The sequence below is a fragment of the Cucumis melo genome, chromosome 3 (assembly GCF_025177605.1).
Source record: "Cucumis melo cultivar AY chromosome 3, USDA_Cmelo_AY_1.0, whole genome shotgun sequence".
In the NCBI taxonomy this organism is placed as follows: domain Eukaryota; kingdom Viridiplantae; phylum Streptophyta; class Magnoliopsida; order Cucurbitales; family Cucurbitaceae; genus Cucumis; species Cucumis melo.
The window spans coordinates 24,765,106-24,779,656 of record NC_066859.1 but is presented as its reverse complement, the minus strand read 5'-3'; the positions used below and the strand labels follow the sequence as shown (position 1 = coordinate 24,779,656).

At 36.7% G+C, this 14,551-nt stretch overlaps 2 protein-coding genes across 2 annotated transcripts; one reads left to right on the top strand and one right to left on the bottom strand.

The window, feature by feature from the left end:
* Positions 1-250: 250 nt before the first annotated feature.
* LOC103502633 (uncharacterized) lies at positions 251-1,111 on the bottom strand. The gene has a single exon (XM_008466647.3). The coding sequence runs from the start codon at positions 1,109-1,111 to the stop codon at positions 251-253; it is 861 nt and encodes a 286-aa protein (XP_008464869.1).
* A 2,030-nt stretch (positions 1,112-3,141) lies between these two features.
* Positions 3,142-12,554, top strand: LOC103502632 (WD repeat-containing protein DWA2-like). Its single transcript, XM_008466645.3, has 13 exons — positions 3,142-3,509; positions 3,594-3,677; positions 3,767-3,899; positions 4,326-4,437; positions 4,773-4,872; positions 6,098-6,225; positions 9,435-9,507; positions 10,754-10,842; positions 10,951-10,996; positions 11,302-11,372; positions 11,453-11,526; positions 11,608-11,666; positions 12,065-12,554. Exons 1-13 carry the CDS (start codon positions 3,465-3,467, stop codon positions 12,101-12,103), a joined length of 1,053 nt encoding a protein of 350 aa, XP_008464867.1. The 5' UTR covers positions 3,142-3,464; the 3' UTR covers positions 12,104-12,554.
* The last annotated feature ends 1,997 nt before the right edge of the window (positions 12,555-14,551 follow it).

The following is a 14,551-nucleotide window of genomic DNA, read 5'->3' as shown; positions in this document are numbered from 1 at the left end:
TCACACGTTATTTTGAGAATCTCTTGTAGCACATTTCAACCAGTTTGTTAGACAAAATGGTAGCTCTGCTTGGTCAGCACTATCAAGTTAGCATTGGGAAATGTTGGGAAATGGGATCTCTGCTATTATAATTTATTTGAATGGGAGTGGTAAAGAATAACAATAAGCATAGTGTATGATATGTAATTAACAAAAAGAATATGGTAAAAAGTATATAATTTGTGCCTTGGTGTAAGAAAATAAATTAAAGTTAATGGGAGAGAGCATTGAGTATCGAAACTCTAGTATTCATCAAAGTCCTAAAGAAATTCTGAGTTCCATCTTGTATACTCCGAATCCACTCCTCCAAATCCTTCATTCTCACTTCATCTTCCTCACTCTTCTTTACACCCATTTCCATAAACTCCATTATCCCATTCTCCAATTTCACCTTCGTCCCTTTCCTCATCCAATTCCTATTCCTCCTCCTCCATCCCAACGACATTCCAATCCCTTCAAAAACCGCCACCGAAACCATCCCCGTCACCTCCATCACATCCTTCACTGCCGCCGTCAGCTCCTCCTCCTCCACCTCCACCTCCCCAACCACCGTCACGCCCGCCCGGACCACCGAACCCAACTCCCCTGTTTCTTTCGCCATCCGTTTTTTCGCTTTTTTGTACAACTCCACTTTCGTCTCCTCTTTTCTCCGCATTCCCACCTGCGCTGCCACATGCTCTTCTAAGAACCCCAGGATGAGGTTCTGGAAGATCCCGTAAGCATCGATGAAGCGGAGGAAGCCTTCTAGAACGTTCTCTACCCACGTAGCGGAGAGTCGACCCATGGCCTCACGTGACTGAGGGAGTTGGAGGATGTCGTCAAGGTAGTCATGTACGAGTTTCACTGCGGCTAGGCCGCGGCAGAGCCAGGCGGCAGTGCGTTGGTCAGTGGACGACCAGTATTTGAGATTGGCGATCTCGTCCTTGAGAGACGAGATCAATGGATGGGATCTGCAGGGTAAACTGATGGATCGGAGGTGCCTGGAAATTCGGGGCTTCTGTGGACGGGGGGCGGCGGGGGAGGCAACCGGCTTGTTGGGGAAAGAAAGAGAACGCCGGAAAACGCCCACCATGGTGTTGGGGATAGGAATGGATGGGGAAGAGTAACGAGTGTTGAGTTAAATACATGGGGGGAAAGGGACGAAGTGGGGTCCAGTCATGTGGAAGGTAAAGAGAGGACAGAAGGCCACGTGGGTTGTTTGTATAGGTAATTTCGGAATCCGTGTTTGGCTGTTTGTTGCTGTAAAGACTACCAACATGTGGGCATTTAGTTTCATGATTTTTCATTATTCACGATCTTATTTTTTATTTTTGTTCTTTTGAGTTTTCATGCACGTTCTCTCTTGCAAGTTGAAACTAAACGTAAGGTCTGATTATTATTATTGTTGTTGTTGTTGTTGTATTATGAACCTATGATTGTTTGTTTTCTTGTTTATTAGTTTTTAAGTGGATTGATTATATTCGTGACCTGGCAAAGTAATGGATGACATGGGAAGTTTTTAGGTGGTTATGTATGATTATGGTGATCATTCCCAAAAATATATAATTAAGAAAATAATATTATTTGGTGGAGGAGTTAAATGTTAGTTTTTATAAGATGATTAAGTTTGGATGTTTTTGGAGGGAGGAATGTTTGTGGAGGATGGTCTTATAAACTAATTAAAACACAATTCTTGACTTCATTAAGTTGATAATGAATGTATTCTTTTATAATTATATTTGATATCAATATTAGATTTAAGTTTTTTCTAAAGCTAACTTTCATTTTAATTATCTTTGACGATCAATAAATATCTAAACACAACTATTTTTATCTGTATTATTTTTTTTAGAAAATATTTTATTAGTCACATAGACATGATCAACGAACTTAGTGTAGAGTCACGAGGTTTGAACCCTTTTTTAACTCTTTACATTATTTTTACTAATTATGAACGAACCTGTAAAAGAATAAATATTAAAGGAAGGAAGGGCAAGAGAAGTCGGTGGCAATGGTTGAATGACAAGTTTAGCAAAGGTGGCGATGGGGAAGAAGTTCAAATTCGACCCATGTGGAAGCCATTCATAGTAATGCTAACATGTTTGATATAATTTGGAAAATGAATTTGAATTTAAGATCTACAAGTGTATAAAGTCTTTAAAAGTAATTAAAATTTTGGCCATTTTACGATTTAATAGGAGATACAATGTAATGCATAAATGAGAATTGAAAATTTATTAATCTAATATATAAAGCTGGAAAATATTATGTTTGAATTTAGGTCACGTGTTTACTTCATTCCTAAAATCGTAGTTTTTAAAGTTGGTTCTATTTGGTTATAACCGTGATTGTTTACCCTTGTTTTTTTTAATTGTAATGAAATAAAATACGAGTCAATACTATAAAATTTGTAATCAACTATGGTCATTTGATTTTGAAAAGTTAAAAAATATGATTTTATTTGAACGTTAACCGAGACCCATCATCGTATTTTAAAAACATGTTTGGAGGATTTTCATATTGTCTCTGTTATCATTGGGATTGTTTTGGATCATTTGTAACAAAGCTTCTATTAAAGCCTTTTTACAATAACGTAGTTATATGTCGTTAATTACCGGATAACAGTATTGATAAAGAAATCCATTTTTCTCTGTCGAACCCCAACCTCTATCCATGATTTTAAGTAATAACTATTTTGATAAAGAAATCCATCAAATGCAATCATCTAGTTTTCTTCGAAAAACCCAACCTTGATCCATGATTGTACACCGATAATAATACTACTTAAAATTGGTGGAGATGTTGCGGTTGCGTTGGCGCCACTTTCTGAAGAGTGAAAACAAACGAAACATTTATCACTTGTGAAATTGGTAAATTGAAAATCTATGTCGAAGTCATTGACGTAGAATATGGTGACAAAAGGTGGTACAGACCACGAAGGTGGAACAAGTGGTTGGTTGGCCGTTGTGGCGGCACATGTTGGAAAAAAAATGAACCATTTACGCCCATTGAAAGGATGGTTTTCCATATGGGGGTTGGCGATGTAGATGGTGGAGGAAAAAAATTTCATTCACTGCATCATTAGAAGTGATTGTCAATTCTAAGGTCACCTTATTTTAATTGAATGCATTGAAGATGCAAGTGAAATGAGAGGTTGAGATTGAAAATTTGGGTCTTATCACGAAAGTGAACTATCGCAAATTAGGAATCAAGGTCAACAATTTTGATTACAAATTAACAAATTCAGGTGGTGAGAGTGTTTATTAAATATATAGTATATAAAATACTTAGAGACGGACAAGTAGTCTCAGCAGCATAGGCCCAAGCGTGGCGCCAGCTCAGTTTAGCGCCATTAGGAGGACGCGCTTTCTACCTACAATTTTGATGAGTGTGTTAGCATTGGATCGTCGTTGAGCGTTTTGATTCTGGTGCCTGTCGCTTCCGCCATGCAAGGTGGTTCATCAGGCATTGGCTACGGCCTCAAATACCAGGTCAATGTTCTTCATTTTCTGACGTTACTCAAACCCTATACATCTTCTTTAGCTTGAACCCTAATTCCTATTTTCGACTTCCAGGCTCGATGCATTGCCGATGTCAAAGCAGATACTGATCACACCAGCTTCATAACCGGCACCCTCAGCCTCAAAGATGAAAATGAGGTCACGCTCAGCTTTACTCTGATTTGTTTCGTCGCTCGATTGTTCGTATTTGTTTTTGAAATGGATCTGATGCAATTCTAGTCTATTAGGTGCATTTGATTCGGCTTTCATCGAGTGGATCCGAACTCATATGCGAAGGTTTGTTTTCTCACCCCAATGAGATCTGGGACCTGGCGTCTTGCCCCTTCGACCAGCGCATTTTCTCTACCGTCTTCTCCAATGGTAATTAATTGGTTTTTCGTGCTTGCTCGAACTCAACTTTCTGTTGTGCCTGCTCCCCCGAGATGTTTGCTTTCTGTATGAATTTGTTGGTTTTGTTATTCTTTTAGTATTGCTACTTTTAGTTGAGCTGGTAAGTCAATGATGGAATTAGGCGAGGAAGTTTAAGCATTTAGTATTGAACCTCTTTGTTTACAGAATGTGCGAATTTTCGAATTATTTTCAAGCAGAAAATGTCCAGTTTCTGTTGTTAATTCTCAGAAGTCGTGAGAACTGTGCGATTGACTCATGTCTGTATTCACATGTTTACGCTCTATCTCTTCTTCGCATCACAACCACAGTTGTGTGGGGATTCATGCTTTTGTTACAGATTCTTCTAAATTCTCTGCCGCCACTTTACTTCGAGTTGATCCTCTTACATTTCTTAAGGTGAAAACTTTGGGGCAGCAATATGGCAAATCCCTGAGTTATACGGTGAATTGAATTCTCCTCAGTTGGAACGGGTGACATCACTTGATGAACATGCTAGTAAGATCAATTGGTAAGTGATTCTGAGAAGCAATTTTTTTTCTTGGTTGCAATTGTGTCCAACTGCATTTGGCCTATCTGAATTTCATATTTTATAAAATGCAGAATATATATCTAATCAATGTTTTGTTCTACTTATAATTGATTCAAGAAAAATTTATGCTCATTGAATTGTATTTCCCTTTAATTTTTTAACCTTCAAATGTTCACTCTGAATTTTACTGAAATTTTTCTCTTTCGTTTCCACTAATTTGCTTCAGATGACATCCATGAACTTATTTCCTATTATAGTTCAATTCATGCACTCCCAAAATTTCAATTCTCTTTCTAACAAAAATTTCTGGACAGCGTTCTTTGGTGGCCATCTGGAAGGCATGATAAGTTGATCAGCATTGATGAGGAAAATATTTTACTATGGAGCTTGGATTGTTCAAGAAAAGCTGCTCAGGTAGACTTAAATAGAAATTGTATTGTCTAGTGACTGGATTTTAAATTGGGCAACTTTCACTTTTTTCACCATGTTGTCGTATATGCATGGTAGGCTAAGGTTAAGAGCTATAATTTTTTAGATAAGAGAGAATTCATTAATCAAGAAAAGCTGCATTATCGAAGTTAAGTCATCAACCTCAAAAAACCAAAAGAATTGATTTTTTTTGCAATTGGGGTATATCATAGCAGAAATACAATCATAAAGAAGACTGATTAAAGAACCCCATGGAGGCCAAATTTTGCAGCTCTCTTCTTCCTCTATAAAAAATTAAAGTTGTACTTTTTAGGATCATGGCAAACCTTTCTAACTCTCGGTTTTGGTCAAAGTTTTTTTTTCTCATCCAAAAGAATTCATAGGGGTTGTCCTTGCTTCTGTGAACGGTCCAATTTTCGTATAGCCATGGTTTCCCAAGGAGAATGTGACATGACATGCATCCATGTCCAAGACATCACAAATAATTTGACTTTTATTCACACTAGGCTCCCCACCATTTTCTATCCAACTAACCTAGTAGGGTTTAGAGAGTAGATTGATTTTCCCATTTCTGAAGGCAGTGATTTTCCTGTCTTCTTGCTGGTAATTGAGGTATTTCTTGAACTTCTTGATGGTTTTGATTGGCCCCAACGTTTCTCTGAACTTTTTTGAGCTTTGTTATACATAGTGGTAGGTTCCTGCCGCAAATCAACTACCCTTTTTTATTTCAACCCTTACAGTCTCTACTGTTAAAAGATGATGGTTTATGGCCTAATTTGCTGAGGAGGAAGCTTACTTGTCTACTGAAGTGATAAGAGCATAATGCTCGAATGATCCAAAAGAGAGAATGTGCACTTTGGATGCAACTCTATGATACCAATTGATGTACAACTCTCCGAGATTTCAATCGAATTTCTTTACTTAAAATTGCACCGTAGGCTATAGCAGAATATTTATATGACCTAACCAACTGAAATAGCCAATGACCACTAAACATGTTTTACAAAGAATTAAAAACTTGAAGTAAAATCTCACGGTAAAAGTAAAAACCCACAGCAACAGACAATGAAACAGCCATACGGAAGTTAATAAAATAAAGGTTGTAATGGTGTTTGATTCATTTGTCATAAGTTAATAAGTTAGATGCTATGAAACAGCAATTTATTTTCAAGTATTTGTGATGATCTTTTTGGGGACTACTACAATCTAGGTACAATCAAAGGAGTCCGCTGGGATGCTTCATTATTTGTCTGGAGGGACGTGGGATCCACATGATTCAAATGCTATTGCAGCAACTAGTGAATCATCCATTCAATTTTGGGATTTAAGAACAATGAAGTATGCTATCATTTTTGCTTTATGTTTTTGACAGATGATGGATATATTTCCATCTGGTTGAGCTTATCTTGGTACATCAATTCAATTTTGGGATTCAAGGTCAATGAAGTATGCAATCATTTTTGCTTTATGTTCTTGACAGATGATGCATATATTATTATGTGTTTTCCATCTAGTTGAGCTTATCTTGGTACATGCGCTTCTTGTACCCACTGCAGTCTATATAATCATTATGAATAAATATAATGGGATGTCTTATCTGTTTTTATGTTGTTTTGAGAAGAGATGAAATGTGCATGACTAAATTGAGGGATTTTAGGCTCTTCTTCCTTCTATATAGTTTTGAATCTTGTAATAATTTATTTTATAAAGTCATAGATGCTGTTCATTGATAAATTTTGCACCTTGATTCATTTTTTAAAAATGGGATTCCCATCTACTATTCATCCCAAAATGCTTCTCTTAGTAAGTAAAAACATTGAAAGGCCAATGAGAAATTCTTTTTGTGGGAAGCTTTGGAGAGGGTGGAGGGGTACATTTGTTCAAGTGGGAGGTTGTTTCGAAATTGATGGAGGATGGTGGCTTAAGCCATAGGAATCTGACATTACATATTGAGACCTTGTTGGCTTTTAGTTGTGTTTCTTCAAGGACAAATACCCTGTGGAGTAGGATTCTGGTGAGTATGGACCTCACTTGTTTGAAGGGGGTTCAGGTTTGAGGGTTGTAGCAAAAATGTTTAGCCTGCTATTGCTCTGGGTTTTCTTTTGTTTTCTTAGTTTGTCAAGTGTTCTATTGAGGATGGGTCAAATATCTATTATCCGGAAGGTTCTTGGTTGGGGGAGATGCCCTTGTACTTTCTTTCCACATCTTTATCATCTATCAAATAAAATGATCCTTTTGGTACCCTATGTTTTCCCCTCCTCTGATATTTGTTCCTCGTTCTCCTTGGGTTTTTTGTTGTCCCCCAATGACCAAGAGGCAGTTGAGGTTGCTAGTCTCTTTACCTTACTATTACTTCTAGCTAAGTGTGTTATCTTGGGAGAAGGGATTCAAGGTTTTGGGTCCCAAAGCCTTTAGAGGGTTTCTCTTGTAGCTTTTCTTCCACATTCTTTGTGCCACTCCTTGCTCTCAGGGAGTCTCATTGTTTTTCTCACTTTGGAAGGTTAAAATTTCAGAAAATGGTGAAATTCATTACAAGGCAAGTTTTGCATGGTTAGATGAGAATACACAGGACAGACTACAAAGATTCTTTTTTGGTTCTATGGCTGTTGTAGTCATATTCTTTCGTGTTTGACTTGAAAATATGCTCAGAATGTAACAAATATAATGTTAAAATGACCAAGACACCTCCCAAAGAGTGCCAGTGTACACTCTCAGAGAGCAAGTAATAAGCAGGCAAAACCTAGGTCGTACTCAAGGACCGAAATTCTTTGATAATTTACTCAAATCTTCAACGAAATGTAGAAGTACGATAAATTTATGTTGTATGGTATCATGTAAACAATAACGGAAAACTATTAGTAAATGTTCACTAATGATACATCCTAGGTTTGGGCATAGGATTAATCTGTGGTTAATGGAGGTTGTCTACTGTTTTACCTGCACTATTTCCTCCCGCTTGCTTGCATGAACATGGTTTCTCCTAGGTTAAGCAAGCAAACCTGCTTACCCGACCTTTTTCAAGAAGAGCGTTAAGAGTAGCAAATTTCACATGTCTATGGGTTGTTTGTTGTGTGGTTTTTCGTCCCTTTTTGCTTCTGAGAAATTATCCTATTTCTAGATAATCTAGTAAGAAATGTTTACCCTCACTCTCCTAGCGTCTTTCCACACAATCTAACCCTCTCAGCAATATAGTTGTGCTTATAGCTCTTCTAGGTTGTCCAGAAAGGAGGTTTAGACTCTACTCGAATGCTACTAAAGGAGCCCAATATTACCAAGCTCAAGCTTGTGAGTTTTTGGTTAAGTGGGGGTTCCATAGCAACCTTCCAGGAGACGTAGCCACTCAAAGCATCCTTGCCAGAAAGAAAAGAAGAAGGAGATGAAGATGAACAAAACATTGCATTAAGTTGAATTATGTAATGTTCTTAACAAGAAAAATCTAAATAAAAAGACCTTACTTGAACAGGATTTGTTCTATAGGTTGTACAATTGTATCCTTGAGTTCTAAGGAATAATCTCAATAAAAATACAAACTACACTTTTGTATTAGTTTACACTGCAAGAATAAGAGTAGCTGGCTTTGTTGCTCCACAACTTGTCAACCAGATGAAACGTGCTTTTAAGAACTGCACAACTCTGATAGCACTCTTTCCTCTCCAAGAAAATGGTTGCCAAGTGTACCCTCAATTTTTTAATCCTTTTTTTCCAAATTTATTTGCTTGTACATGCTTCCAGCAATCACCAGGTTGCACTTGGCAATAGTGGCCTCTGCTTCACTATCCTACTGTGGCAGTGCACATTTGCATGCCTTTGATTAAGTTATCTGTGGTCCTAGCTTCGAAGACATGGTTCTCTATTGTTGACGTTGCAAGGTTCCAACTGGCAAGGACCCTCAGCACGTCCTGATATGAAACTTCTCCTTAAACTTTGGCAAAGGTTTGCTGCAAATAACCCACCATTCACTTCGACGAATGTTTTCATCCTAGGCAATAATAGCTTGTATTGCAATACGTTATCAATGGCCACAATGGTGTGTTCTTTGCTGGAAGCAAGAGGAGGATTTTGATCGTCTTTTATAGGATGGCCCTTTCTCTTTGAAGCCAGTTCTTTGGGGTCTTTGGGGTTGCTCTGGTGGATAATAGAATATGATGTTTTATGTTTGAGCAGGTACTTCTGAATCCTTCCTTTGTCTCAAAGGAAGGATTCTTGTGGCATGCTTGCTTTTTTTCATTTGGTTGGAGAGAAATAGCAAGATTTTCATATGGATTGAGAGGTCCAGCGAGGAGCTTTAGGAGGCGATTCCTTCTAATAAGTCTATGTTGATGTCTGTTAATGTGACTTTTTGTAATTATTAGCCTGAGTTTATTCTTTCGTTTTGGGTTCTATTTATGCAATTAGTTTTTTTTTTTTTGGGGCGGGGGGGGGGGGGGGGGGTATCCTATTTTTTCATTTATCTCAATGAAAACTCTGTTTTTCTTTTTTGTCTTTTTATTTTATTTTAAACAGAAAAACGATAAATTCTGCATTGGCTTACGAGAAGTGAATTGCAGGAAGTCAGACTCGATTGCATGCTCTGCGTATGTTCGCAATGTGGATTACAACCCCAAAAAGAAGCATTTACTTGTAAGGCTCCTCTATTTTATTTTACTGTTTTTAACTGTTTATTCCTTTTTTTTTCAGAAGCATCAAATTCAAAATATCTTCTATTTATTAGTGCATGCAAATTGAAAAGGGCTTTTGTCAAGAAAATTATACTAGAATCATAAACCTCATGTCACTAGCAAACAAAGCAGTAACTAGAATGTTGGTGTGTTCTTTTATGCTAGAAAGCGGAGATGACTTTGTGTGGTGACCTGCTTATTGTTGGGGTTAAGTTAGTAAGTCGGAGCTACCAATGTTAATTGGTTGCTCGAACGACAGTATTTGACATTAGTAAGATCCAGAAGGGGCTGGGGAAATCGTGAGTTTGAGTACAGACCTTTGTTGCTTTTATAAACACCTCTTGAGTAGTTAGTCTGTAAGTTATAACAATGTCTATCAGTAAACGTCATTACTTGTCCTATCCACCGCTGAAGGCCTGTCATATTGGTGGTATATAATCACAACTATCTGCTTGTTTTCTATCATTTGCTTCTTTCCTGAACATCCTTTGCTTATTTTAACATTTATAACTTATCCCGTCTGCTGTTTAACTAGCATTCTATGACCTGAGTCTTTATCCATCTCTTGTCTGGACCTATACTGTAGACTATTTGAGCTTTAATTTGACTAGTGATGGCCCATCCATAGAATGCAGTTTGGATTCGGCTGTTTGAGGAGCTTGGTATTGACTTGGCTAGGCATCGAGACTGCACAAAGATGATGGACGAGTTTCTGTACCATCTTCTCTTTTGTGATAAAAGAAAGTTTTCATGGCAAGTTGACGTGTTTTATTGTGTGGTCTGTGTGAAAAAAGGAACAATGGGACCTTTAGACTCTAGAGGTTGGAGCTTTGATTTTGGTTTTCTGCTAGGCTCTATGTTTTCTCGTGGGCTTTGGTTATGACATTTTTGTTATTATTTGTTAGGAATTATTTTGCTTGGTGGAGGCTATTCTTATGGCTCGCCTCCAACTCTCTCCTTTTTTTTTTCCATGTCCTTGTATCAATTTTTCCCCACAACATGGCTTGATTACTCATTACAAACTTGATAATCACCATAACAATGAATGACATGAGAAAAGCAGGGTTCAAGTTCATTAGAACGATAGCCTCTTTTGTTCTTTAAACAAATATTTCCTTTCCCAATCTGGTGTTTGGACAGCGTTTATCTTTTTGTTATTATTTCTTTTTCTTTCCAACTTTGGATTAATAAAACGAGCTGCGTACCAGGTAACTGCTGAGGATGAAACTGGAATATCTATCTGGGACCTTAGAAGGCCACAAGTCCCGATCCAACAACTTCCTGGGCATACCCACTGGTATCTTTTTAAAGAGGCCATGTTTTCTTAGAATGTTATTTAACTGTAAAATCTGTTCTGTGCTCCAAGTTAAATATTTGAACTTTGATCCTTTGTATGTAATAACAGGACATCTGCTGTTCGTTGTAATCCTGAATACGATGGGCTAATTTTGGTTGCTCTTCTTTTCTTCTCTCCATTTCTATAGTTATTTTTTCTTTCCCATTTTACTGTTTGGTTCATGTTCGTTAGGTTGCATTTTATACTTATCTTCCATTTTTGTTTTCAATTTTATTGTATCAGTTTCCTTTGTGAAGTCTGGGGCCAGTTTTATTTTAAATTTCATATAAAGTTATAGACTAATTGTAGACAATCAAATCCCTTGAAGTTGATTCACTAGTGAACTAATTTATTTTAGTACTAGCTTGTTCAACTTTTCAACGTATCTTTGAGTCAATGATACAATGTTAACGATTGCAGAGTGCTGGTACTGATTCTGCTGTCAACTTATGGTTGGCATCCATGTCTGATGATGAACTAAAATCTGAAAGGTCATCTTTTGTTCAGGATTTTTCTGTTTCTGTTTGTCTTTAAAGTTGATGCTTATTGCTTCATATTAATTTATGAGCAGGAAGGTCGATTCATCTCCACGGCAAGGTGATCCATTATTGCATTCTTACAGCGACTACGAAGACAGTGTTTATGGTAACAGCTGTAGCCTTGTTATTTTAATATATATTTCCAGTGGGTCAAACTGATTGGGTGATTTTAATTTCAAATGCAAAGGCCTTGCTTGGAGCTTTCGTGAGCCTTGGATCTTCGCATCACTGTCCTACGATGGGAGGGTAAGCAGCATAACATACTTCTAGAAGAGTAGCCGAACATGTGCATTGAAATTGATTGTACCAAAAAATTGTACCGGGTGGTGGTGGAAGTTTTATTCATCCTTTTTACTGGTTCTTGCAGAGCCTTCAGTTTCTTTCTAATGTTAATAGATTATGGATCTATGCTGCATGGAGTTTCATATCATCTAATTTTCTTTTTCTATTTTGCCGTTTACTTAAATTGAGATTTTATGTTTTTTTTAAAGAAATCTTAGTTAAGTAGTCATGCAAAGTCGGTTGATCATTTAGAGAAGCTAATTACTCATTGAATCTAGCTGATTATCCTTGTCTGTAGACCGAACGATTTTGCAATCCTACAGAATAACATAGTTCAATTGTTTTTTCCCCTCGTGAAACAGGTTGTTGTTGAATCAGTGAAGCCTTTTCTCTCAAGATAATGGAGTTCATTTTAGATCTTTCTCAATATCGATTGCTTCCTCAGTCTGATTCAGAGTTTCTCATTACGGCAACTGGACTTGCTATAACCTTCTCTCAAAGCTTATCTCTCTTCCATCAGCGAGACTAATTGTTACTGAACGAAGCCTCACTCGTCTTTTCCACATCAGCGACGAGATTGAGAGCGTGAGGACTTGTCCAGTAACAGAGAAAGAGAACTACTAGGGAATACTTTTATTGTACTGAGAATATCATAGCTGTTATGAACTACCAAGTCACATCTTCTTCTATCATGTATTGTTTTGTTGTGTTGAACTTGCTCAACAACTAACGCACATAGATTAAACTTTCAACTAGAAAAGAAAAATAACGTTATACATTTTGATTTCCTCTTGCTTTGGATGCCTATGTTGTTAGGCGCAAGCACAGCTGGGAAACAAGAACATCCAACCATCTAATCTGTCTGAAAAGTTTTTCCCACCGACACGAATTGGTACGTGTCTTACTGTATTGCCAATCTCTGTCAAATTAAGGTAGGCAATGATTTTCGCTCTTACTCATGAGATGTGGATGAATATGATTGGAATTTTGATGCTTATCCAATATACTTGGATGAGAGACAACCAAAAATGGCAATGACAGGGGACTGCTGGGGAGGTGAAACCCTTGGTTTCCTCGTTCAGTAGCACAGGTTTGAACCACCAAGGTTTCTCTCCACGTATTCTTTGGTGTTTGGTTTGAATTGAAAATGTGGAACTTTTACTAACCACGTGTATTTTTGCCACGTTAGATGTGATTTTACATTTTATCCACAAAGAATGAGGTGCCTCTATCAATCAGAATTTTTGCCATGTCACCTTAGATTGTGGTTGACACGTGTCGTAACCAGGGAAAGGGGGGAAAAAGGTGGATAAGATTTTAGGAAATTTGACAAGTTGGGAGCTTTTGCTTTCCAACAAGGATCCCATTCCCAATTTCCCATCCACTTACAACATTAATTTTTTTTCCTTTCTAAAATATGCAGCCAATTTGCCACGTCGTCGCCAGCAAAGAAAATCCTGAGATTTTGCTGTCTTAAAAAAGTTTCTTTTGATGCGTCGGTTTGGCTCCCCTCTTCTCTCCCTTACTTGCAGCCTCACATTATTTGAGAAAATTGGACAAATCATTCGATGAGACATCAGTTGTTACAAACTTTTTAATTGATAAATTCGCTCCTCGGGGGTTTTGTTGCTTATTCAATTAGTTCTCTGTGATGTGTTAAAATTTTATATTTAGCCTCGTATGAGAGTATGAGAGTTATGTATTAAATAATAACTTCAATGAAAAATTGTTTTAAATTACAAAACTTTTAAAAAATATTTATAGTTGAAGTAAAACTTGTGTAATCCTATTAAACTTTGTGGACTAAACTTGTAATTTAACCATTTACAATCTAATATAATTGAATAAATAAATAGATCAAAAGGAGATTGTGTGACGCCTTATTCCTTGTTAGGGTGAAGTTTTTTGGTTGTCAATGTGCAGTAATCTAACACCTTGTGGTGCATTGGTCTGTTTCCAATGGTTTGGGGTAATATTTAGACACTTTTTTCAAATCTTGGCTTGTTATATGACACTTTTTTTTTCAAATCTTGGCTTGTTATATGAGATTGATTGTGGACACAGGATCATATTGTCTTTGGCTACAAATATCCTTAGTGATTGCTTGTCTACGCAATGGTGAGATTGAGTTTCCAGACAATTTATTTGATTGTCTCTATAGCGAGAGATATGCTCTAATGCTTAAATGATGTTTTTTAGTGGAGTATACAAAACTTGACTAGATTTATCATTCTATTATGGTCAATCTTCGAGAAAAAAGATTAATAATTTAGTCTATTTTGTTGGAGATGTCGTAACCTTCAGACAGAGGGTGCTATCTTGCACCCTTCTTAGATGATTTGTCAAGTTCTTCAATTCAATTAGTTTCGTTTACTGTTCCTAGTGGTTTAGGCCTTCCATTCAATGGGTTCATGCAATTCTTCGTAAACATTTTCAAAACTTATCCATATATTCGTATTACAAGAAGATTCAAACATTAAAATCTACTCCAAAAATATTATTGTTAAACTTGGGTGTTGCTATGCTGTACCCGTTGCTATATATCCCTTTAATTACCACAAAAGGAAAAAAAAAATACATTATATGACTACACACTTGTACAAATGAAGACAAAAACAAGATAGACTCATAGATACATCCTTTTGTTTTTTTTAAATACTAAGAAACGACTTTTTTAAATATAATAAAAAACTAAAATATTTACTACATATATGACAAAATTTTGGATCGACACCAATATACTTCTATCAAATGTAAACTTATAGAATCATATTAATATCTATCATAAATAAAAAGTCTAAAATTTTAGTATGTGGTAAATACTTGAATAAAATTAGATATATTTTACG